Genomic DNA, 22,646 nt, shown 5'->3' on the forward strand with positions numbered 1-22,646 from the left:
TTATTCTCTCGCAGCTTCTGTGGGCCGGGAGTCAGGATACAGCTTAGCTGAGGCCTCTGCTTTGGAGTCTCGCAAGCTGCAGCCAGGGTATGAACTGGGGCCGGGTGACATCTGAGGCTCCACTGGGGAAGGATCTGCTTCCAAGCTCACGTGGTTGTCGGCAGGATTCAGTTCCTTGTGGGTTGTCAGACTGAGGACCCCCCTCAGTTCCTTACTCGTTGGACCTCTGCAACATGGCTGCTAACTTCTTCAAAGCCAACAAGGGAGATCAAGTCTCCTAGCAAGGTGGACATTAAATCTTATATAATGTAACCACAGGGACATATAATCACATGTATGCCATCGCCTTTGCCTTATTCTATTGGTTAGAAGCAAGTCACAGGTCCCGCCCACATTTACGGGGGTGGGGTTCACAAGGGCATGAATACCAGGAGGTGGGGGGGTCCTTACAGTCTGGCTGGCACATGGTATCATCTCATACTTGATTTCCCCTAGTTAAAAAAAAATTTTTATTTATTTATTTATTATTTATTTATTTATTTATTTATTATTTATTTTTGGCCGTGTTGGGTCTTCGTTGCTGCGTGGGCTTTCTCTAGTCACGGCGAGAGGGGGCTACTCTTTGTTGCGGTGCACGGGCTTCTCATTGCGGTGGCTTCTCTTGTTGTAAAACACAGGCTCTAGGTGCATGGGTTCAGTACTTGTGGCTCGTGGGCTCCAGAGCACAGGCTCAGTAGTTGTGGCTCACGGGCTTAGTTGCTCCACGGCATGTGGGACCTTCCTGGACCAGGACTTGAACCTGTGTCCCCTGCATTTGCAGGCAGATTCTTAACCACTGCGCCACCAGGGAAGTCCCGATATCCCCTATTTTTTTTATTTATTTATTTTTTTTTGTGGTACGTGGGCCTCTCACTGTTGTGGCCTCTCCCGTTGCGGAGCACAGGCTCCGGACGTGCAGGCTCAGCGGCCATGGCTCACGGGCCCAGCCGCTCCGTGGCATGTGGGATCTTCCCGGACCGGGGCACGAACCCGCATTCTCTGCATCAGCAGGCGGACTCTCAACCACTGCGCCACCGGGGAAGCCCTCCCCTATTTTTTAGAATCATTTTATTATATTAACAGAATGGACAGAGAAAACTACACAAAACACATGTGCAGCATAAGGAATAATAATAATTATAATTATTAAACACGCTTGTAACTACCCTTCAGGTCAAGAAATAAAGGCTTGGGCTTCCCTGGTTGCCCAGTGGTTGAGAATCTGCCTGCCAATGCAGGGAATACAGGTTCGAGTCCTGGTCTGGGAAGATCCCACATGCCTCAGAGCAACTAAGCCCATGCGCCACAACTACTGAGCCTGCACTGTAGAGCCCGCGAGCCACAACTACTGAGTCCACGTGCCACAGCTACTGAAGCCCGCATGCCTAGAGCCCGTGCTCCACAACAAGAGAAGCCACTGCAATGAGAAGCCCGCGCACCGCAACAAAGAGTAGCCCCCGCTCGCCGCAACTATAGAAAGCCCGTGCGCAGCAACGAGGACCCAACGCAGCCCAAAAATAAATAAATAAATAAATAAATTTATAAAAAACAAAAAGGAAAGAAAACCTTGCTGCCCACCCCAGAAGCTCTTTCACGTGCCCCATTCCAATCACAAAACCCTCCGTCCACCTGAAAGGCATCCTGACTTTTATAGTAATCACTTACTTGCATTTCTTTAGAGTTTTAGCACCCAAACATGCATCCCTAGCATAAACCCTAAAAAACCCGATATACCTTTTTCTTAACAGCTTTGTTGAGATATAGTTTACATACTATAAAATTCACCTATTTAAAGTGTACAAATCAGTGTGTTTTAGTATGTTTACAGAGTTGTGAAACCATCACCATAATCTAATTTTAGAACATTTTCATCACCCACAGGAAGAACCCTCATACCTATCAACAGTTGATATGTCTCTGAAGTCTCCTGATCTACAGCCTTCCCCTCCCTTTCTTCTCCTTACGATTCATCTGTAGGCTGTCAGGGTCTATTAGCACCTGTTGGAGAGGTGGAACTCCAGCTCTGTTGGATGGGGTTGAGCAGAAAGCCTTGCCACACACACCAGCCAGACAATCTTTGACGGTGCATTTCACTTCTTTGCCTCTCTTTCCCCTGTAAAATGGAAATAATCATTATTCGCCCTTCCTTACCTTCCTCAAAGGGTTGCTGAAAGAATTGATGTAATAGAGGAGGACACTGGAAGAATGCCAGGGTGATTATAACCACAGCAACAATGACATAACTATATTTTCATATCGCACACCTTGATCTCTAACATCTGTAGATTCACACCTAATTTCCATACGGATCCTCGAAAACAGGAGAGAGCAGAAGTCTTCCCCTGTGATCTACTCATTTGCTCTCTGAGCCTCATGACCACCCTGCGTGGTCATGAGGTCATGAGGTCATGAGGTCAGGACCACCCTGCATGGTCATGAGTGTTATCATCTTTCTGTTAACATACGAGGGAAGGGTGGGGGTCCTGGACCGGTTGAGGGCTTTGTGCAGGGCCAGTCAGCTGAGCGTGGCAGAGCTGGGAGCTGGCCCAGTGTTCCCACTGCCAAGTCTCTAACCTTAATACCCTCTGATAAGGTCCTAGTTGAGACCAGGACCTGGGCATCCACTTTGACAGGACACAGCTCTAAAGCCACGAGGTGCTCTTTTTTTCTTGTGGTTGGTGGCAGTTCTCAGTGTGGTGGCCTTGAGTTGCCTAAGCAGGGACAGGGCCTCTCTGTGCCAGATGACCATTAAAAGGCTCTCTGTTCTCACTTTGTGCATTATGGAGCCTTTATCTTCTCACCCAGAGTCACCTTGATGTTTGCCTTTTGAAAGTGCCAAGAATTTAGAGGCCAGGGTTTTAGCTTCTTGAGGTCTTTTGATTAAATACCATCCTTTCAGGTGGTTTGGATAATGGGGCCTCTGTCCGCGTGGGGTTTATTGGCTGGCCACGTGATTTCCCCAAGCTGCAGCCAAAGCACAAGAATCATAGAGGTGGGGAACAAAGGTTATCATGTTTGGCTTCCTTGCTTTTGTCTCACGTTTTCTGTCAGCATATCCCTTCCAGTACACTGTGGAAAATAGCACCCTTCACTCAAACAAAACAGAAAATGCTCCCAAGGAGAAGAACTGAAGCTGAAATGCCAGTGGATGAAGGCACCTCTCACTGGGGTCTACACCGTGTGGGGGACGAAGCCATCCACCGTGGACCAAGCCAAACGTCCCATCAGGGGCTCCTGGGGCAGCTGCTCACCCCATCTGGAGCTGTTTCTCTCAAACACCTAAGTGGTTGTACCCATTTTGGGGGTCTAGGGCTTTGGGTTCCTGGAAGAACCACCTGCTAAGCAGGAAGCCACCACCTTCTTAAGGCTCACAACAACCTCTAATACAGTTATATCTATCTGTCCCTTGCTTCTCCCTCAAGTACATTTTTTTTTCCAGAAGAGTTTAATTTGAAGACTTTATTTCCTAGCTGATTGCAGAAACAAACCACAAAATGAAACAGTGCTGCTCTCTGGGGAGACCTTTCAGGCTGCCTTGCTCAGTTCAAGGGAGAAGTCCCTTCCTCAGGGGGCACTTGGGGATTTTGACAGGAAAAGGGGACTCTTCCCTGGTATATGTTCAGCTCCATCACCCCCTACTCCTGCTGAGCCCTTAGCCCCAAATTCATCCTCATTCATAATTGCTCAAAACCCTAATCACTGGGTCCTTCCAGACAACTGCAGTCTTCTTTAATTATACATACTTAGGTTATGCTGAAGATTTTTAAAATATATTTATTTATATTTATTTATTATTTATTTAGACTGTGCTGGGTCTCAGCTGTGGCATGCGGGCTTCTTAGTTGCCGCATGCACGAGGGATCAAACCTGGGAGCTCTGCATTGGGAGCATGGAATCCTACCCACTGGACCACCAGGGAAGTCCCTGAAGATTTGTTTTGATTTGGGATTTATCTTCCTAACCAGCCATAGGTTTTTTAAGGACAGGGTTTCTTAAGCTTCAGCCTTTCATGTGCCATGATTCTTGTTACATCTGCATATCCCCTGTACTTTTTTTTTTTTTTGGCAGGGCTGCCTGGCTTGTGGGATCTTAGTTCCCGGAAAAGGGATTGAACCCGGGCCCCCTGCAGTGGAAGTGCGGAGTCCTAACCACTGGACCAGCAGGGAGTTCCCATCTCGTGTACCATGTTTTACTTAATATTTTTCCTAAATCAACTCACATCTCCCCTTTTAGGAACATGTATTTCAAAAGGAAACTTTAAAATATTTATATAAATGAAAACCAGAATCATGTGTCTTAATTAGAGGGATAAGCCTTAATGCATGTTTCAAGAAAAACAAAACAATGACTAGCTTGGTACAGTTGTCTGTCTAAGTTTCTGAACCTGAAGTGGGCTTGCGCTCTCCCACTCTTTCTCTCTCTCTCTCTCTGGCTCAAAAGATGATTATCAGGTATTTAAGATTTACTGAGGATTTCACCTTGACTTAATCAGGATGGAAAGAGAATAGAAAAAGGAAACCCTTCTGTTCACAAGAGTCACTGTTTCTGATATCCCTGCACAATTTTTACACCTCTTATTCCACCATTTTGCGAAACGTGATTCTAAGAGATGGGTCTGCTGCAATATGGAAGACTGTGTCTTCCTTCCGTGTGAAGGGAAATTGTTTCACCTTTATTCTTCAAAATAAATACACCCTGGGGGAGAAAAACTTATGGCTTTGGTCAGTGACAATCTCCAGGACACAACGTCTTGGAGTTACCACAGGAGCTTTTCTGATACCACCTTCTGTACAATTAGTCACCAAGTTCTGACCCTCGATTCTGCTTTCTCAAATCATTTCAACTCTGGCCCCCGCTCTTCCCTCTGCATCTGCTCTCTGGTTCAGACTCCCATCACATCTCTCCCAGGTTATTTTAATTTATTTATTTTTGTCTCAGTTGGATCTTCATTGCTGCGCATGGGCTTTCTCTAGTTGTGGCGAGCAGGGGCTACTCTTCATTGCGGTGCGCGGGCTTCTCATCGTGGTGGCTTCTCTTGTTGCGGAGCATGGGCTCTGGGCGCGTGGGCTTCAGTAGTTGTGGCTCGTGGCTCTAAAGCGCAGGCTCAGTAGTTGTGGTGCACAGGCCCACCTGCTCCGCGGCCTGTGGGATCTCCCCGGACCAGGGCTCAAACCCGTGTCCCCTGCATTGGCAGGTGGATTCTTAACCACTGTGCCACCAGGGAAGCCCTCTCCTGGATTATTTTAATGTGAGCTCCTCTATCTCTAGTCAGAAGCCCCCTTCCCATCCATTCTCAGTCTGCTAATGTGAACTTTCCAAAATGGAAGTCAGATCATGTCAGTCCCCTGCTTAAAACTCCCCAGTGCTCCCCACCTACAACAGGAAGTTCTGCTTCCTGTTTCTGCTCTTACCTACCTCTAGCCCCCATTTGCTGTCATCCCCCCACATACACCCTCCACCCCAGCCTCCCTGCTTTGTGTCACACTATGTACTTTTGCAATTCCGGTTTGTTTTGCCTGGAGTGTCCCCCAACTCCCCTTGTCCAGAGTTGAAAACTGTTTACCCAGAGTGGATCTGGTTTCCACCAAGAGGACTGGAGTCTTTCACTGTCACTGTGTCTAACGTGGCAACATGTGCACAATGAATTTAGATCAGATCAAAGCTGACTCACTTATTGTAGAAGCAGGTACTGGAAGGCCACTCAGCCTAAAATCATGGTCATTTTCCTAGGAGCTTTCTGGGGATATTTTCAGTTTTGCTGGGTTAAGGCATTGTGTTGCCTGGGAGGTTGTCTGTGAACACAGCCAGACAGGGAGAGCAGACTCCTGGAAGGAGTGGGACACAATCACACAAGTCTGGCTGGTTTTGGCTAGGGGTGGGGTGGGGAGAGAGGAGGTAGAAAGATTTACATTATGAGATGCTACCTCTCATGAAGGTTTTTTGAAAGAGGTAGTTTGGGCTGATAGGGAATGATTTGGAGGATTCTGGTGAGAAAGATGAAGGCCCAAACTTCCTTGTCCACAACTTGCCTCCCATGATAAGTCTGTGTTGTCCATTACTGTGTCCCTGGCACCTAGTACAGAACACCGCACAAGGTGGAACCAATAAATATTTGTTAAATAATTTTATAAACATGATATCCTATGTTAATGTCTCAAAGCACTGCTATTCTTCTAAATATTTCTATTATCTTTATTTAAAAGATATTAACTTTGACGTTTTACAAAATATGATTGTACTGAGACTTCCCTGGTGGTCCAGTGGTTAAGACTCTGCGCTTCCACTGCAGAGGCCACGGGTTCAACCCCTGGTCAGGGAACTAAGATCCAGCATGCTGTGCGGTGCGGCCAAAAAAAAAAAAAAAAAGATGTTTGCACTAAAAATTAATTCGTAATATTTAACACATTTTCTCCTTCCTTTGTACCCTCATCTAATGTTTATGTACATCCATTAGTTTTTAATTACCCAAATAATACTCGTGCATCCTTATCAAAGTTCAAAATTGCAAACGTATAGAGGGTAAAAGTTACATAAATGAATATTTTATACTTGATTTTTATATAGTTGCAATTGTATGTATGGTTTTAGATTTCTTTTTTTTCACTTATTTTGTGAATAATTTTTCCTCTTTAATAGTCACTAGTTTTAATGACCGCAAAAGTTCCATTAATCTTATGTCATACTTAATTTAGCTATTCCCCTATTATTGTATATTTTCCATTTTTTACTATTGTGTAATGATGCTATAAATAGGATATGTATATGTATATATATATTTCTTCTTTTGAATTATTTTTTTGGAACATATTTAATTGTGGTGATTTCTTTGCAGAGATAAACAAATAATAAATTTACTATTCTATGGAATTTTTCATTTTGTGGAAATGGCCTGTGACCTAAAATTTTTTGAGAATCACTAGATGGTATAGATAATAAGTCATCAAAAATTTTAATGTTTCTGCAGTGATTAAAAATTATGTTAAATACATTTTTGTCGTTCAGAGTTTACAATTTGGGTGGGCAGGCTAATCAATTTGCCCTTGGAAAGATAATGCAAATCAGCAAATGAATTCCAAATTTTAAAATGCAGCTGTTAAGGATGATGTATGGACATGTATTATATGTTAAGTAATGTGATAAATACTTTATTGCATTATTTTACTTAATTCTCAGAGAGCTCTATGAGCTAACTCCATTTTGCTGATGGGGTTTACATTTTTCAGAGAGGTTATGTAACTTGTCCAATGTTGCACAGCTAGCAAAGTATTGGAGACGAAATGTAGACCCCAGAGCCCATGCTCTTAACCATGCCATAAGGGAATTCAGGCCACCTGGGGGCAAGAAGGTCTGAGAGGCTTCTCAATATCAATTATCTCTTAATTGAGGGTATTTGTTTTACAATATGTATCTGAAAGGAGCTTGAGAAAATTAAAAAGAAAACTGGATGCAACCTCATCAACAGGTGAGGCTATTGTCTGGAAAATGTGCTTTCAGTATGGTTAGTTATAATCAAACGCCTTTTAAAAGTAATTGTGCTGAGTGATGTCCCTTCTGGCCAAATCAAGCAAACAGAATCCATATCCTCTAGAGACCAATTCACGTGACTATGCAGAGGACATGGACGTTTGACCAATTAGACAAGAACATTCAAAGTGCATTCAGGGCTTCCCTGGTGGCGCAGTGGTTGAGAGTCTGCCTGCCGATGTAGGGGACACGGGTTCGTGCCCCGGTCCGGGAAGATCCCACATGCCGCGGAGCGGCTGGGCCTGTGAGCCATGGCCGCTGAGCCTGCGCATCCGGAGCCTGTGCTCCGCAATGGGAGAGACCACAACAGTGAGAGGCCTGCGTACCGCAAAAAAAAAAAAGATTTACTCTGTACCAAAGCATTGGACTTTTCTGCTCCACTAGATCAGGCTTGGCAGGAAAAGGCGGGAGTCTTCCTGGAAGGAATGGGAGACCAGAGTGAAGACGGATGCCACTTTGGGTTTAATTTGAGAGACCAAAGATAGATGGGTCTGAAGAGTGGGACCAATGCCAACCCATCTAATTTGGCCTCCTGCCCAGGACTGTGTCTAACTCACCAGTCAGAGACAAGCCTCTTGTTCCACCCAGTGTCAGTCATTTAACACACACTATACCTTCTCCCCCAGCAGGCCTGCCCACCAGCCCTGGGGTGTTCCACTGTCCTGAGACTCAGAGAGAGGTTGTGTTGCAAGTTCCTTCTTTGATAGGTGTGAAAGATGGATCCTCTTAAATCCTGGCAAAGGTACTTTGTTCAGACCCCCAGTGTCCCCTTCACAATTGAGAAGCCATGAAGTTTGTCTTGTGAAGGTAGAGCTCCTTCCCAGCATTCTAGAAGGAAATTCCATCAGTGCTTTCTAGATACTAATCTGTCCTCTTGGCTTTATCCAATGTACTTAATATACAGTCATCTATCTGTAATATCCCGACAGTAAATTCCACTGCCAACAACTCCATTCTCTGGCTTCTGTGTTGCTGCAGTGTGTGTCATCGTGTGGCTCTATCTTCTGGCTCAGAAAGGTGTACAGAAGTCACTTCTCTCACAGTTTATTTTATTTATCCAACGTTTGTATATTACAGACCATGTACCAGGCACTATTCAAAGCATTTTCCTATTATATTAACTCGTTTAAGCTTCATAAGAATCCCATGAGGTGTTATTCCTATTTGGCAGATGAGGCTTAGAGAAGTTAAGAAATTTGCCTGATGATGCACAGCTAGTAATTGGTGAAGCTGAGGTTCAGACTTAGGCAGACTCCAGAGTCCCTGCTTTTATTTTATATTATTTATTTATTTATTTAGGCTGCACTGGGTCTTAGTTGCGGCATTGTGGACTCTTAGTTGCGGCAGGCATGCCGGATCCAGCTCCCCAACCAGGGATTGATGCCAGGCCCCCTGCATTGGGAGCACGGAGTCTTACTCACTGGACGACCAGGGAAGGCCCCAGAGTCACTGCTTTTAATCACTGAGCTATGCTGTCTCCAAGAGAACTTCAGAGTGACCCCTGATGGATGTCTGTTAACGTAAGAGAGGGGCATAAAGCTCAAGGCAAGACAGGAGGCCAGAGCTTCAGAAGTATAGCTGACTGGGAGATGGGAAGGGGCTGTAAAAAGAAACTTATTGATACATTGCCTGCGAGGCACACTCTGGCTTGTCCGGCTCCCCACTCGCACTTTAGTTTTGGTCTTTTTTGTACCAAACTGTTAGTCATCGCTGGCTGTAAGTGCTTGCTGGGTGACTCCTTTCTGCAGCCCTTGGGTCTGGATTTTTAAGTAAGTTTTTTCTACAAAGGAGTTGCCCTCTGCCTTCCAGAGATTCCCCCTGCAAAGCCTTTACCCAGCATGCATGTGCAACGTCACGAAGGCCTTGTCTCTTCTCACGCTCCTCATGTCCACAGAATTAACACCGGCATCCACTGGCGATGCTGATGCAGGGCTCCCGGGGTCAAGATTCTCTACAAAGTCTTGCTCGGAGGGAGCTGTGCCCTAGAGAACTTGCTCCTCTGTAAAGGGTCTTCATCCTTTGTGATCTGATATTTGTGCAATTTATTTTTTTAAAGAAAAAGCCTTTTTCACAGACATTGTTTTATGGGATCCTCCAAAGTACTCTGTGAGGTAGAAGGCTGGGAAGAGATGATAGTCTTTGGTTGAGAGGAAACTGAGGCACAGAGAGGTGATGTGACTTGCCTAGCACTATATGCTCAGGATGGCAGAGCCCAGGCTCAGTCTCAGCTGTCATGCCTTTGGCAAGTTATGGTATCTCTCTGGACGTTGCTTGTCTTACGTATAGAATAATGGGATTAGAATAGGTTCTCTGTAAGGGTCCTTCCAACTCAAACATTTTGTAATACTAAAATTCTGAGGAATACTTTCCCCTGAAAGGTCAGGCCATCAAGCCTCCTGAAGTTCATCTTATTTGCCTCCATCCTGGAATATGACTTCATTATCTCCCAGTGAGCAGGGAGTGTGTCTTTCCTGTCTTCCTCCTTATATCACAGAGAGAGTGTTTTTTGGAAGGGCTTCCACCCCTATACTCCTTACAAATATCATATAGCTTAGATGGTGAAATACTGTTGTAAACATAACAATGAATTTGCCTCAAAACCTGTGGATTTTGGGGGCTTCCCTGGTGGCGCAGTGGTTGAGAGTCCGCCTGCCGATGCAGGGGACACGGGTTCGTGCCCCGGTCCGGGAGGATCCCACATGCCGCGGAGCGGCTGGGCCCGTGAGCCATGGCTGCTGAGCCTGCGCGTCCGGAGCCTGTGCTCCGCAACGGGAGAGGCCACAGCGGTGAGAGGCCCGCGTACCGTAAAAAAAAAAAAAAAAAAAAAACCTGTGGATTTCAACTTTTCAGTGAGCTCTACGACAGTAATGACAGCTGAGATCATTAGAGCAAGTGCTGTGCATCTGACAAATGCTTGACATGTATTATATATTCTTCACAACCGCCTAAGAAGGTAGGTATTATTATCATTATTGCCATGTTACAGAAGAAGGGGCGGGCTTGGAGAAGTAAAAGAACTTACTCAGGATCACATGACTATCAGGTGATGGGCTCTGGATTCAAACCCATGCAGTTTGTCAGCAGCTGTTACATGCTGCACCAGACCACAAGGCTTCTCCTAGGAGAAAAGGGGATTGGTATTATACACAGTTTATTCCCTTACAAAAAATTCATTTTGTAATATTTAAGATAGAAAAAAGGCACATTATGCACAGATAGTGTTTCCTCCTTTATTCTCTCTCTCTCTCCAACCATCTGTCCATGTATCTCCCACTGTCTGCCAAGCACTGTTCAAACATATAAGCATATATAGAGAGATATAGCAACAAATTCCTCCGGATGGAGAGAGTCAGGAGGAAATTAAGACAATGTTAGAAAAATTAGTACAAGTTTATTATTCAGTGCCACCTATGTGTCCGACACTGCGCTGGGCAAACCTATGTAAAGAGACGTACCAGAAGACCCTGCCTAAAGTAAATCACATAGAGAGAGGAAAATCACTTGGTTTGGTTACAAAGAAATGAATCTGTTTACACAGATAGTGTAGAAACGAATCTCATTATTTAGAATCGTATTTTAAAAGCATCACAGATAAAAAGCAGCTATAGGGTGGTGGGCTTTGGTAGTGGAAAGGACTCGATTCTGGGAGGTAGCCATCCTTTACTCAATCAAGCGTTTTCTGAGGACTTTGTCCAATAAGGCGGGGAATATTTCTGAAAACCTGGTGCACAGGTCGCTGCTCTCCTGGAGTTTATAGTCAGGTAAGAATATTCCCGCCCTGAGTCACACTGCCAAGTTCCAGCTATACGACCTTGGACGAGGAACTTCTCCTGCCCCTATTTCGTAAAAGAAATGGGGTCAGACTAGCGACCCTGCCGCTCAAATTCCCGGCCCAAAGCGTATCCCTGGCCGCTGTTCCCGGAGGAGGGCGGGCGAGACTCCCGCTCGGTGCTCTGCGGCGAACCTGACGGCGGGGGCGCAGGTCCGGGACAGAGAGCGTTCGCGTTCCGAAAGTGCTTGTCCCTCGCGGCGCCCCGTCGCCCCGCCGCCGCCGCGACTCGCGGAGCCGGAGGAGGCGGAGCAGGCGCTGTCCCGGCTCTTGAGCGGGGAAGCTGCTGAGGAGGTGGTGCGGCGGGCCCGGGAGGCCGAGGTTCGGGCGGGGAGGCGGGAGAGGCTGGCAGGCGGCGCCGGCAGCGTGGGGAGAGCGGCGCCGCGGGCTGGGCGCTCCGGGCGAGAGGAGTCCGCTCCATGCGTGCGGGCCGAGGCCGGCCCCTGCGAGCCGCAGACATGAAGAAAGACGTGCGGATCCTTCTGGTGGGAGAACGTGAGTCCGCGCGCCCGGCCTAGCCGGGGCTGGCCGCGGCCACCGCAGCCCCTGCCGCCCCGCTGCCCTACCTCCGCGCCCCCAGGCCTCCCAGCCCCTCCGCTCTTCCCTTTCGGCTGCCCGCCGGCGGCCCTCCGTCTCTCACCTCACCTGGGCCCTCCTGAGCCCTCCGTCCTCTGTCCCCCCGTCATCACCCTCAAGCCGTGTCTCCATTAGCCTCTGACCGCCCGGCCTCAACCCTCCGAAGGTCCTCTCCTCCTTTTTCTCTTGGAATGCTCTCCTCCCGGGCCTCCGCGTTTCCGAGGCCGCCTTCTCTCAGACCCTCTCGTCTTCCGTGGAGATTCCCTTGTCCCCGCCAGGCAGGTGCTGGAACAGGCCGACTGACCAATTGGGATGGCGTGAACTGGCTCCCGGGGAAGCTAGGGGGAGGGGTGCAGAACTGTTCGACTTGTGGGCAAGGTCAGGTGTCTGCATGTTTTTGCGCTCGCGGTCTTCCCTCGCTCTGGGCATTGACTGTAAGGCACGGAGCATTTTAGGCGGTATTTGCTCTTTGCACTGGAACAACACCAGGTACACTCGCTGTTTCCTCAAAAATTTACTGTCAACTTCAAGTTATACAGGTGCTCAATGAATGAATACTTATCCGGGGAGGGTCCTTCAGTTGAGAGAATTATTGTTACCCTAAAGCCTAGTTTCCCCCATCTTTTAAAACATTATTTCATAACTGCTTGGTAATTAATTGAAAAATAACGGGCACACGTGAGACCCCCCACCCCAGAGATTCTTAGACTTCACTTTTTGAAGATGTAATAAAGGAGACATGTCTTCTGTTCACTGACTTGGGGACAGAACAGCAGGGACTTCTTGATATTGTTCAAGTTACATGACTCAATGGGTAGGACTAAAATAAGAAGAAAGTGGGCTGGGGAGGACTGTACCGTTTGTTTTAAAAGTACATTAGTTAATGCCCTGCCTTTGCTGTTTTGAAGCTTTCTATTGTAAACCCCGTTTCGTTCTAGAGTAGCCCCTCCAGGTCACTGTGATGCGCTCCCAACGAAGGAAGTGAACACATTTTTACCCTCTTCTGTAGTGTTCTTTGCTGTTCATAGAAACCTCTGTTCACCTGCTATTGTAGAAATCCTCCTTTAGAATCAGAATTTAGAAGTAAGCTTAGCCAGACACAGTTTGCTTTTTGGTTTGCAGTTGTGAATTTTAGTTTTAATTTATAACAACACATGTATCTTAATCTGTGTTTTGCATGGACTTCCTTGACAAAGTTCAGGAATATGATTCATGTTGATGCATTTGGAGCAAGGTAGGGAAAGTGAGTAGATGTCCCACTTAGAAAACTGATGCATAAAAAAAATTTTTTTAAACAAAAATTCTTTGTTTTGGTTTTAGTTTTGAATATAGGGTGCAATTACATATAATCATTAGTCTGTAAAACATCTGAATTGAAGTGCTGTACATATGTAAGATACATTGTCAGCCTTAGGACATTTAAGCTAAAAGGTTAACAGTATTACTTATTTTGAAATACATAAAAGACTTTAAAATTTGTTAGAAAAATTATGAGCCATATTCTGATGAAATGAAAGCAAATAATAGAATTGGTAAGTGTATATGTGAGAGTTTTTAGATAGGGAGAAACTTGACACAAGAGAAAACCTTCGTTTTTTTTTTTTTTTTTTTAAAAACCTTCGTTTTTGAGGAAGACATTTTTCTTAAAGAGGATGGTACCGAAAACTTTAGGCCAACTACCATATATACATGATTTTTTTTTCACATTTGAAAGTATGAGAAATGGGCTTCTCTGGTGGCGCAGTGGTTGGGAATCTGCCTGCCAATGCAGGGGACACGGTTCGAACCCTGGTCCGGGAATATCCCACGTGCCGCGGAGCAGTTGAGCCTGTGTGCCGCAACTGCTGAGCCTGTGCTCTAGAGCCCGCGAGCCACAACCACTGAAGCCTGTGTGCCTAGAGCCCGTGCTCCACAACAAGAGAAGCCACTGCAATTAGAAGCCTGCGCACCGCAACAAAGAGTAGTCCTAGCTCACCGCAACCGGAGAAAAGCCCGCGCGCAGCAGGGAAGACACAACGCAGCCAAAAATAAATAAATTAATAAAATAAATTTTAAAAAAATATGAGAAAGAGTTACACTTATTTGGAATATATAATTTTAATTAGTTATAGTAAAGGGTTGTATTCTGGGGGGAAATGACTCAAGCATTACTTTTTGAGATTTAATGTAAATATCTGACAGCTACTTAGCCTAGCTGTAGTGCTTTAAATGCTAGGTAAACAATAAGTGTGACCAAGACTATTTTGATTCTGGTCTGATACACAGATTTATCAGGAAAACCACTTTTTAAGGAAGAAGTCGTAATAATTCATTTGTAGCTTTAAGATGGTTAACTAAGGGAAATAGGAAACGAAAAGAAAAAGGAGCATCGTCTCTGGAGTTGTTGTAAAGCCTGTTCTTTCTCAATCACTTCAGTACATTTTATTGCTGTTAGTGTCCGTCCCTGAACCACACAGCAGCAGCTTCATTCACTGAGGCTCCCAAACAGTTGTGAGCAGTTTCAGCATTCTGTTGGCTTAACCTATACTGTACTCTGGAGGTGAAATGGATCTTTTCTTGACCCATCCAGAATTTGGATTCTGAGCCAGCCAGGCTTTAATGCTAACTAGTTGCTTAATGTCTATTGACTGCTTAGATCAGAAAAGTTAAGCTGTCTATAAATTTTAAGGATTTTATTTGCAGAGAAAGCCAAAGTATTTTAAGTATCTTCTTCACCTTAATTATTGAACATATTGAATACTATTCAGGCCAAATTAAAAGTCAATTACCATTCTTTAAACAAAACAAAAAACTAAAAATTTTTAAAAATTCAACCACATGAAGCTTAGTTCTTCAGGTTATAACTTTCCATGGTCAATTTCATTGGCCAGAATTTGCATTTAACTAGATTTGCATTAGTATGCTTAACAGATGTCCTTGTTATAATATGAGGAATGAGCCTTATTAACCTTTTATCTAAATCCTGTAGCTGCATTAAAACTACACAAGATAGTCTTAGTTTTAGTGAAGTCTTGTTTTTAAATTAAATTGAGATATATTTGTCTTCTGGTCAAATTAATTAAGAAAGTGGAACTGTTATCCTCTTTTTAAATGAGTCCGGTAGCTCTTACCTAATTTGTCTGACTGCTTGGTTTATCATCGAAACTTCTGCCAAACTAGCTTACACTTTGGTTGGCTCTGGCCTAGGCTTTTGTAATATCTCCTTAACTGGCAGCCCTGCTTCTAATTTCGTCCGTTCTCCATGTAGCAGACAGAGTCATCTTTAAAAAATATCCAAGATCGTGTTACCCATTTAATTCTCTGATGATTTCTACTTTCACTTAAAGACCATTAATTTTTTTTTTTTTTTTTTTTTTTAACTTTTGGCTGCACAGTGAGGCATGCAGGATCTTCTTGTTCCCCAACCGGGGATCGAACCCATGCCCCCTGCACTGGAGGTGCAGAGTCTTAACCCCTGGACCACCAGGGAAGTCCCAAGGCCATTAACCTTTTTAATGCAGTCCTGCAGAGTCCTTCACAATCCGGCCCTTGCTTTGTTCTTGTGCTACTCTCTCCTTTACTTCGCTTTCTCTATAAGAGGGCCCTGACCCAGGCATTATCCCTACTTCCCTGCATATTTGTTCACTTTTTTCTGTTGTTACTTGGGCTAGAAGGTAAGCTTTGTAAGGACAGGGCATTGGTCTTGTTTATTGCCATTTCCCCAGGCCTACAGTAGGCCTGGCACAAAGTAGGCACTCAAATAGTTGTTGAAAGAATGAAAGAGTTCAAGCTAGTTTAGTTTATTTAGACTTTCCTTGTTTTCCAAACCACTCCTCTTAGTCATAAAAATGTGGTCATTCTGCTTTCTTAAAATCTGGTCTGATGTGGTTATTGTTAGAATTTGAAGGGGTAGCATTCATCCAGTCTCTTATTCCATGTTCTTAGCTTTATTTTGTTGGGGAGATTCCTGTGTTCTGGCAATGAAGTAGACCAGTGACTTATAATGGCAGTGCCATGTCTAGTTCATGTTTTGGCTGCCAGGAATTATAGTCCTTGCCAAAAGAGGTCAGCTTCTCCTTGAACCACCAGAGGCCATCTTGGAGGTTTAAAGGAGTTAGAGAAAGATTCTTTAGGTATAAGAGTCAAAGAGACTTCAGGAATAAGCTAGCATTTAATTTGGAGAAAAACTTTCTATGATCTTTTTAAAGCCATATTGCTCTCCATTCTGGTCTTCGTTAGAATGATATTTCAAGATTAAACTGCTCCAGTTTCAATTATACTGTGTCTGGTGATAGATAACGCAACGCAGTATGGTACCTACTATCACCTGGGTGATAGTACCTGGGTGATTGGCCATAGAAAGTCCATTCTACATAGCCTATTCTATTCATATAGAGAGTCTCTTCTACATCATCCTTACCTATGTACTGAGACCTGTTCTCTGCTGTCTTTTCTGCTCTGCCGGCACCAGTTGGGCACTAGTGTTGACGTAGTTTGAAGGAGAGGGATAGACCATAGCATTTGTCCTTCTGCAGCCCACATTGTCTGCATATGGTTGATGAAATTTTCCTTTGGAACAATGCTCAGCTATTTCCCCAAATGCTAAAATTTTCCAGTTAAAAATACAACTTCGTAGCTACTCTCCTCCTCCCTGTGTATTCTGATTACAATAAATTAGGAGGAGCCAACAAGCCTTCTTAATAAAGAAGCAGATAAAAATGAGGAGAAGGTCCCTTTGCTACTTGAAGCACGCGGTGTTTGTTATCAAGAAAAATAGCCAATATGGCTGGTAGGGTGGCAATTGGAACCAGGGAATATTACTTCCGCTTCATGAATATGAAGAATTTGCTGTCATTTAGAACTAGATGTTCAAAAGATGTGATGAAAAGACAAATTTTTAGCCGGGATAAATCTAGATAATTTGTTCTATAGTGATGAATTATGCTTCCCATGGATGGATGACCTACTTAGAAGCATGGGGTTTCAGACAGAACTGTAGCATGTTGTGTTGAACTGAATCAGAAGGCCTTCTGTCCTTGGGGATAATTGTGGCCATGCTTTTAATTTTTATAGATCACTTAAATACTTCTCAGGCAAAATAGAGGAAATAGAGACCATCAGATGTCTGGCTAACAAAGGATAATTTTTTTTGTCCTCCATATTAATATTTACATTAAAATGTTTACATTATATATAATTATTAAATTATATTTATCATAAAATTGTACTATATAAAGTATTTATAGTATATATTATATTAAATATAAAATTTAATTGGTGCAATAATTAGAGAAGAGCTTGGGATATTGTTCCTTTATGGAAATAATTTTTATTTTCTGGAGTAGTTAAAAATATGTAACGTTTATACTCATCTGCCATTGTCATAAGGGATTTTTTTTTTTTTTTGGCTGTGCCACACGGGTTTCAGGACCTTAGCTCCCTGACCAGGGATTGAGCCTGGGCCCTCGGCAGTGAAAGCGTGGAGTCCTAACCACTGGACCGCCAGGGGATTCCCATAAGGAACCTTTTTGATTATAGGCTTATTTAAAGAGTTTTAAAATTTTAATATTCTAAAATTTTTTCCTTCAAGGCATTCATTTATTTTCTCACTTAAAATTAGCTTGAAAGTGGCCTGTTTTAACTTTAATTTTAAACCTGCTGCTTCATTATTTCTTTGATAGTCTCACTCAAGGTTAGGTGGGTAGGCCTTAAGAGAAGCAAAAAAGCCCTAGTTTAGATTCACCAAAGCTTTTTTTTTTTTTTTTTTGGTTAAATGGTTTTTATTTATTTATTTATTTGTTTGTTTATTTTTGGCTATGTTGGGTCTTCGCTGCTGCACTCAGGCTTTCTCTAGTTGCGGCATGCGGGGGCTACTCTTCGTTGCGGTGCGTGGGCTTCTCATTGCGGTGGCTTCTCTTGTTGCAGAGCACGGGTTCTAGGCGCGGGGACTTCAGTAGTTGTGGCACGCAGGCTCAGTAGTTGTGGCTCGCGAGCTCTAGAGCACAGGCTCAGTAGTTGTGGCACACAGGCTTAGTTGCTCCGAGGCATGTGGGATCTTCCCAGACCAGGGCTCGAACCTGTGTCCCCTGCATTGGCAGGCGGATTCGTAACCACTGCGCCACCAGGGAAGTCCTTTGATTTGTATTTTTAGTCACCCTTTCTTTTAGTCATTTAGAAAAGGAATGTGACCTTCCTTAACTTTAACATTTTCCAGTTCTTTTATATTTAGACTTGACTTTTGAAAACTATAATTTTCTATTACGGTGGAGATTAACAGGCAGGTGGACTGTTTTCCTCTAGAATCACAAGAGGATTTAGTTAAGCATTTGAATATCTAGCAATAATAATTATATTATCAGAAAATGATGGGAATGAAAGTCAGTTTTTAGAAAGAAGATTAAGAATTTAAGTTTGTGCATTAAAAAAATTGCTAGGTTAGAAAATGTAACAGGAAAGTATCTTTGCTCTTACTAACCCTTTAAATATGATACCCTAAAAAAGAAATGAGGTAAAGATATAAAGAAATAGACACTTTGCTCTTCTGTTGGTGAGGATGTAAATTAGTTTATTCCTTTTTGGAGCTAATTTAACAATGTCTATTAAAACAAAAAAGGTCATGCGTGCTAACTTGAGTTCCACTTCTAGGAATTTATCCTGTAAAAATACTCATTGCAGCATTGTTTATAAAAGTGAAAACTTGTTTATTGTTAGGAAATTACGTTAGTAAATTATGACATCATACAGTGGATTCTTTTTATTTTTTTAGGAGTTTATTAATTAATTAATTTATTTTTGCTGTGTTGGGTCTTCGTTTCTGTGCGAGGGCTTTCTCTAGTTGTGGCAAGCAGGGGCCACTCTTCATTGCGGTGCGCGGGCCTCTCACTATCGCAGCCTCTCTTGTTGCGGAGCACAGGCTCCAGATGCGCAGGCTCAGTAGTTGTGGCTCACGGGCCTAGTTGCTCCGTGGCATGTGGGATCCTCCCAGACCAGGGCTCGAACCCATGTCCCCTGCATTAGCAGGCAGATTCTCAACCACTGCGCCACCAGGGAAACCCGTATACAGTGGATTCTTATACAGCTATCAAAAATAATGTAGGAAGCTTTTTAAATGTTAATATAAAGTGCACTATTGCTATTTTTAAAAATTGTAATAAACTACACAAGACAACATTAAACAGTTTAACCTTTTGTAAGTGTACAGTTCAGGGGCATTAAATGTGTTCGCAGTGTTGTATAACCATCACCACTTTCTACATCTAAAACTTTTTTATTCATCCCCAACGAAAATGCTATATTTATTAAATAATAACCTTCCCTTTCCCCCTCCCAGGAGATTTAAAAATATTGACATGGAATACTGCCCAAATACATAATTAAGTGATAAAGGAAGATTGCAAAATAGTATAAATACTCTGATTCTACTGTGGTAAATTATTATTATGTTAAATATAAGTGTAGGAAAATCTGGGAGACTACATATGTTAAACAATGGGGGATACTATGGGAGTATTACTTTTATATATTTTGCTAATTTTTTGTTTTTAACAATGAATATGTGTAACTTTACTAAGCAGAAGAAAAAGATATAATTTAAGTATTGTACTAAAACATGCTAATTTGGATGACTGATTTTAGGTAACAAATAACAGGCTTTCCCGTGTGGTTGCTAAATTTGAGGTTATGTAGAATCTAAATACTTTATTAAAGTAATTCTTTCTTCTTTTCACAGCTAGAGTTGGGAAGACATCACTGATTATGTCTCTGGTCAGTGAAGAATTCCCAGAAGAGGTAAACATTTTGATTTCTTAACTATATTTAAAATTTTTAAAATTTTATCAAAATTGAGTTAAATAGAATACATTTTTGCATGTGGTTTCTTTCTGATAGTTAATGACTTTTAGAAAGGCTTGTGGTAGTTTTTACAAGACATCTCTGAAATATAGTGTAGGAGAAAGAGTCACACTAGTTCTGAGTTCACTAAGTAAGGCCTTTGTGTTTCTTACTTCTGATCTTGGCTAGGACATTTGTCATCTCTGTGCCTTAGTTGTCTCATCTGTAAAATGGTAGCTGAAAGGGATGTTAGAGATATCTAAGCTGTATCATCCTCTCAATGTTTTTCATAAGCCCAAAATATAGAACAGATGGAGTATTCCTTTAGTTGAAGTAAGGGTAAAAGGCCTGGCTCCCCGCCTGCCTTCCACCTGACACTCCCCGGTCTTTGAGGCATTAGAACCACTAGGATAGGATTCTTTTTTTTTTTTTTTTTGCGATACGCGGGCCTCTCACTGTTGTGGCCTCTCCCGTTGTGGAGCGCAAGCTCAGCGGCCATGGCTCACGGGCCCAGCCGCTCCGCAGCATGTGGGATCATCCCGGCCCGGGGCACAAACCTGTGTCCCCTGCATCGGCAGGCGGACTCTCAACCACTGCGCCACCAGGGAAGCCCTGAACCACTAGGATTCTGACACACGTATTTGAAAACCTCAAATATTATCCACCTGCATCATTTTACAAATAAAAAATCTAATTCATTCCACCTTTGCCTACCTCAAAGGATTGTTATGGATCTCAGATGAGATAAGCTTAGTAATAATAGAGTGCCACCAAAAGTTAGGTGGTTTTGTTATTGCTGGCAATGTATTTATTTATTACATTTTGGAAGTTCCAGTATGGGGGGACTGTTGGTTAAGGCCTTATGTAAAGTTAAGATATTGTTATGAGGAATGGGATCAATGCAAAAGGGATGAAAATTATTTCTTTTTATTTTCTTTCTTCACATAGTAAGTATTATTAGTGCCACGGTTTGCATTTATCATTTCTTTACTCTTGTTTGATTAGGAATATCTGCGCAATTTTGCTGTTTAGAGAGGAATTTGATGTATTACGTGGTAGTTATTTCAAAAATTACAACTGCCACGTGACCACTCATTGTTTCGCGCTTTTTTTTTTAAATTTATTTTTATTTTTGGCTGCCTTGGGTCTTTGTTGCTGCGTGCAGACTTTCTCTAGTTGTGGCGAGCGGGGGCTACTCTTCATTGCGGTTCGCGGGCTTCTCATTGGGTGGCTTCTCTTGTTTCAGAGCATGGGCTCTAGGTGCGCGGGCTTCAGTAGTTGTGGCACTCGGGCTCAGTAGTTGTGGCTCGCAGGCTCTAGAGCGTAGGCTCAGTAGTTACGGCTCACGGGCTTAGTTGCTCCGTGGCATGTGGGATCTTCCCAGACCAGGGCTCAAACCCATGTCCCCTACGCTGGCAGGCGGATTCTTAACCACTGCGCCGCCAGGGAAGTCCCACTCATTGTTTCTTTTGCTTTTTTTTCTCTTAAATAAGGTAGTTCAATAAATCATAGCTTAATTTGTAAAATGGAGTGTATTTTCATATGTGGTGTGTGGAATCAGTAACGTTAATTAGGATCACTCAGGTTATAATACCTAAAAGTTTTCTGTGATAGTTTAATTTAGTTTAGAATTGTCATTTTATTTTATTTATTTTTTAATTTAATTGTTTTATAAGTTTATTTATTTATATTTTTGGCTGTGTTAGGTCTCCGTTGCTGCGCGCAGGCTTTTCTCTAGTTGCGGCCAGTGGGGCTACTCTTTGTTGTGATGCGCGGGCTTCTCATTGTGGTGGCTTCTCTTGTGGAGCACGGGCTCTAGGCACGCGGGCTTCAGCATTCGTGGCATGCAGGCTCAGTAGTTGTGGCTCACGGGTTCTAGAGCTCAGGCTCAGTAGTTGTGGTGCACGGGCTAAGTTGTTCCGTGGCATGTGGGATCTTCCCAGACCAGGGCTTGAACCCGTGTCCCCTGCATTGGCAGGTGGATTCTTAACCACTGTGCCACCAAGGAAGTCCAGAATTGTCATTTTAGCGTAGTCCTTTTGGGCGTGGATAAGGAGTTTTTCTAAGTAATAGGGTCATTAAGCATAAGGCCTGTGTAGCCAGTTATCTTCTAGAAGAAATGAATTTCGATAATTTATTAATTTATTTGAGGATTGTTTTAGATTAACATAGGTCTTCATTTGCAGAGTATCTTAAGCCTTCAACAAAATAGAATGAAAACTGCATTTTAAAAATCTAATTTTGAAACACCAAATTAATTTAGGAGCTGAAGTATCCTTAATATGTCCTGTTCCCGCACAGGTATAAATGCGCATGTTTTTTTTAAAAAAGTGTTTTATCATATAGTTTTCATATATATTTGCATCTGTGGTAAAGCATAAAAATAAGCATTTAAAAATACAATAAATACTTGTAAAGATAAGTATTGGCAAAAGGGGCTAATATATGGATAAATTTACATAATCTGTTAACAAGTTTGATTGATAATATTCAAAGGTTTTTCCTTTTTTATATTTGTTTGCAAATGAAGGTTCCTCCCCGGGCAGAAGAAATCACCATTCCAGCTGATGTCACCCCTGAGAGAGTTCCAACGCACATTGTAGATTACTCAGGTAGTGAATGTCGTCTTGTAGGTGAATCTGTAGAGTTAATTTAATAGTCCTTCACAAGGTACTTACCTGAGCTTTAACAAATGGTTTAGGAGGGGTGTTCCTTTTCTCTAGCAGTAAATGATCATTTACTATTTTTGTCTTACCCCACACCCCACGAAAAGCAGTTCTCTGTCCCTAATTTACTAAGTTGGGTTCTGTAATAATGAAAAAGAAGGAGGGATGGCAAATGACCAGACAAATGATACCCTCCTTGAATT

General features: G+C 43.1%; 1 protein-coding gene across 6 annotated transcripts in view; it reads left to right on the forward strand.

Moving 5' to 3' along the window:
* Positions 1–11,800: 11,800 nt before the first annotated feature.
* The window catches only part of RHOT1 (ras homolog family member T1), a gene marked incomplete at its 3' end in the record, with an annotated part of 56,095 nt that continues 45,249 nt past the window's right edge, over positions 11,801–22,646 (forward strand). For all 6 annotated transcript variants that reach the window (XM_079725468.1, XM_079725470.1, XM_079725472.1 and 3 more), the window contains exons 1-3: positions 11,801–11,887; positions 19,677–19,735; positions 22,308–22,389. In XM_079725468.1, the coding sequence (XP_079581594.1) occupies positions 11,812–11,887; positions 19,677–19,735; positions 22,308–22,389 (217 nt within the window). In that variant the 5' untranslated portion in view covers positions 11,801–11,811. The remainder of the gene's footprint in view (positions 11,888–19,676; positions 19,736–22,307; positions 22,390–22,646) is intronic.

This window comes from Hyperoodon ampullatus, assembly GCF_949752795.1.
Source record: "Hyperoodon ampullatus genome assembly, chromosome: 19".
NCBI classification, from domain to species: Eukaryota; Metazoa; Chordata; class Mammalia; order Artiodactyla; family Ziphiidae; genus Hyperoodon; species Hyperoodon ampullatus.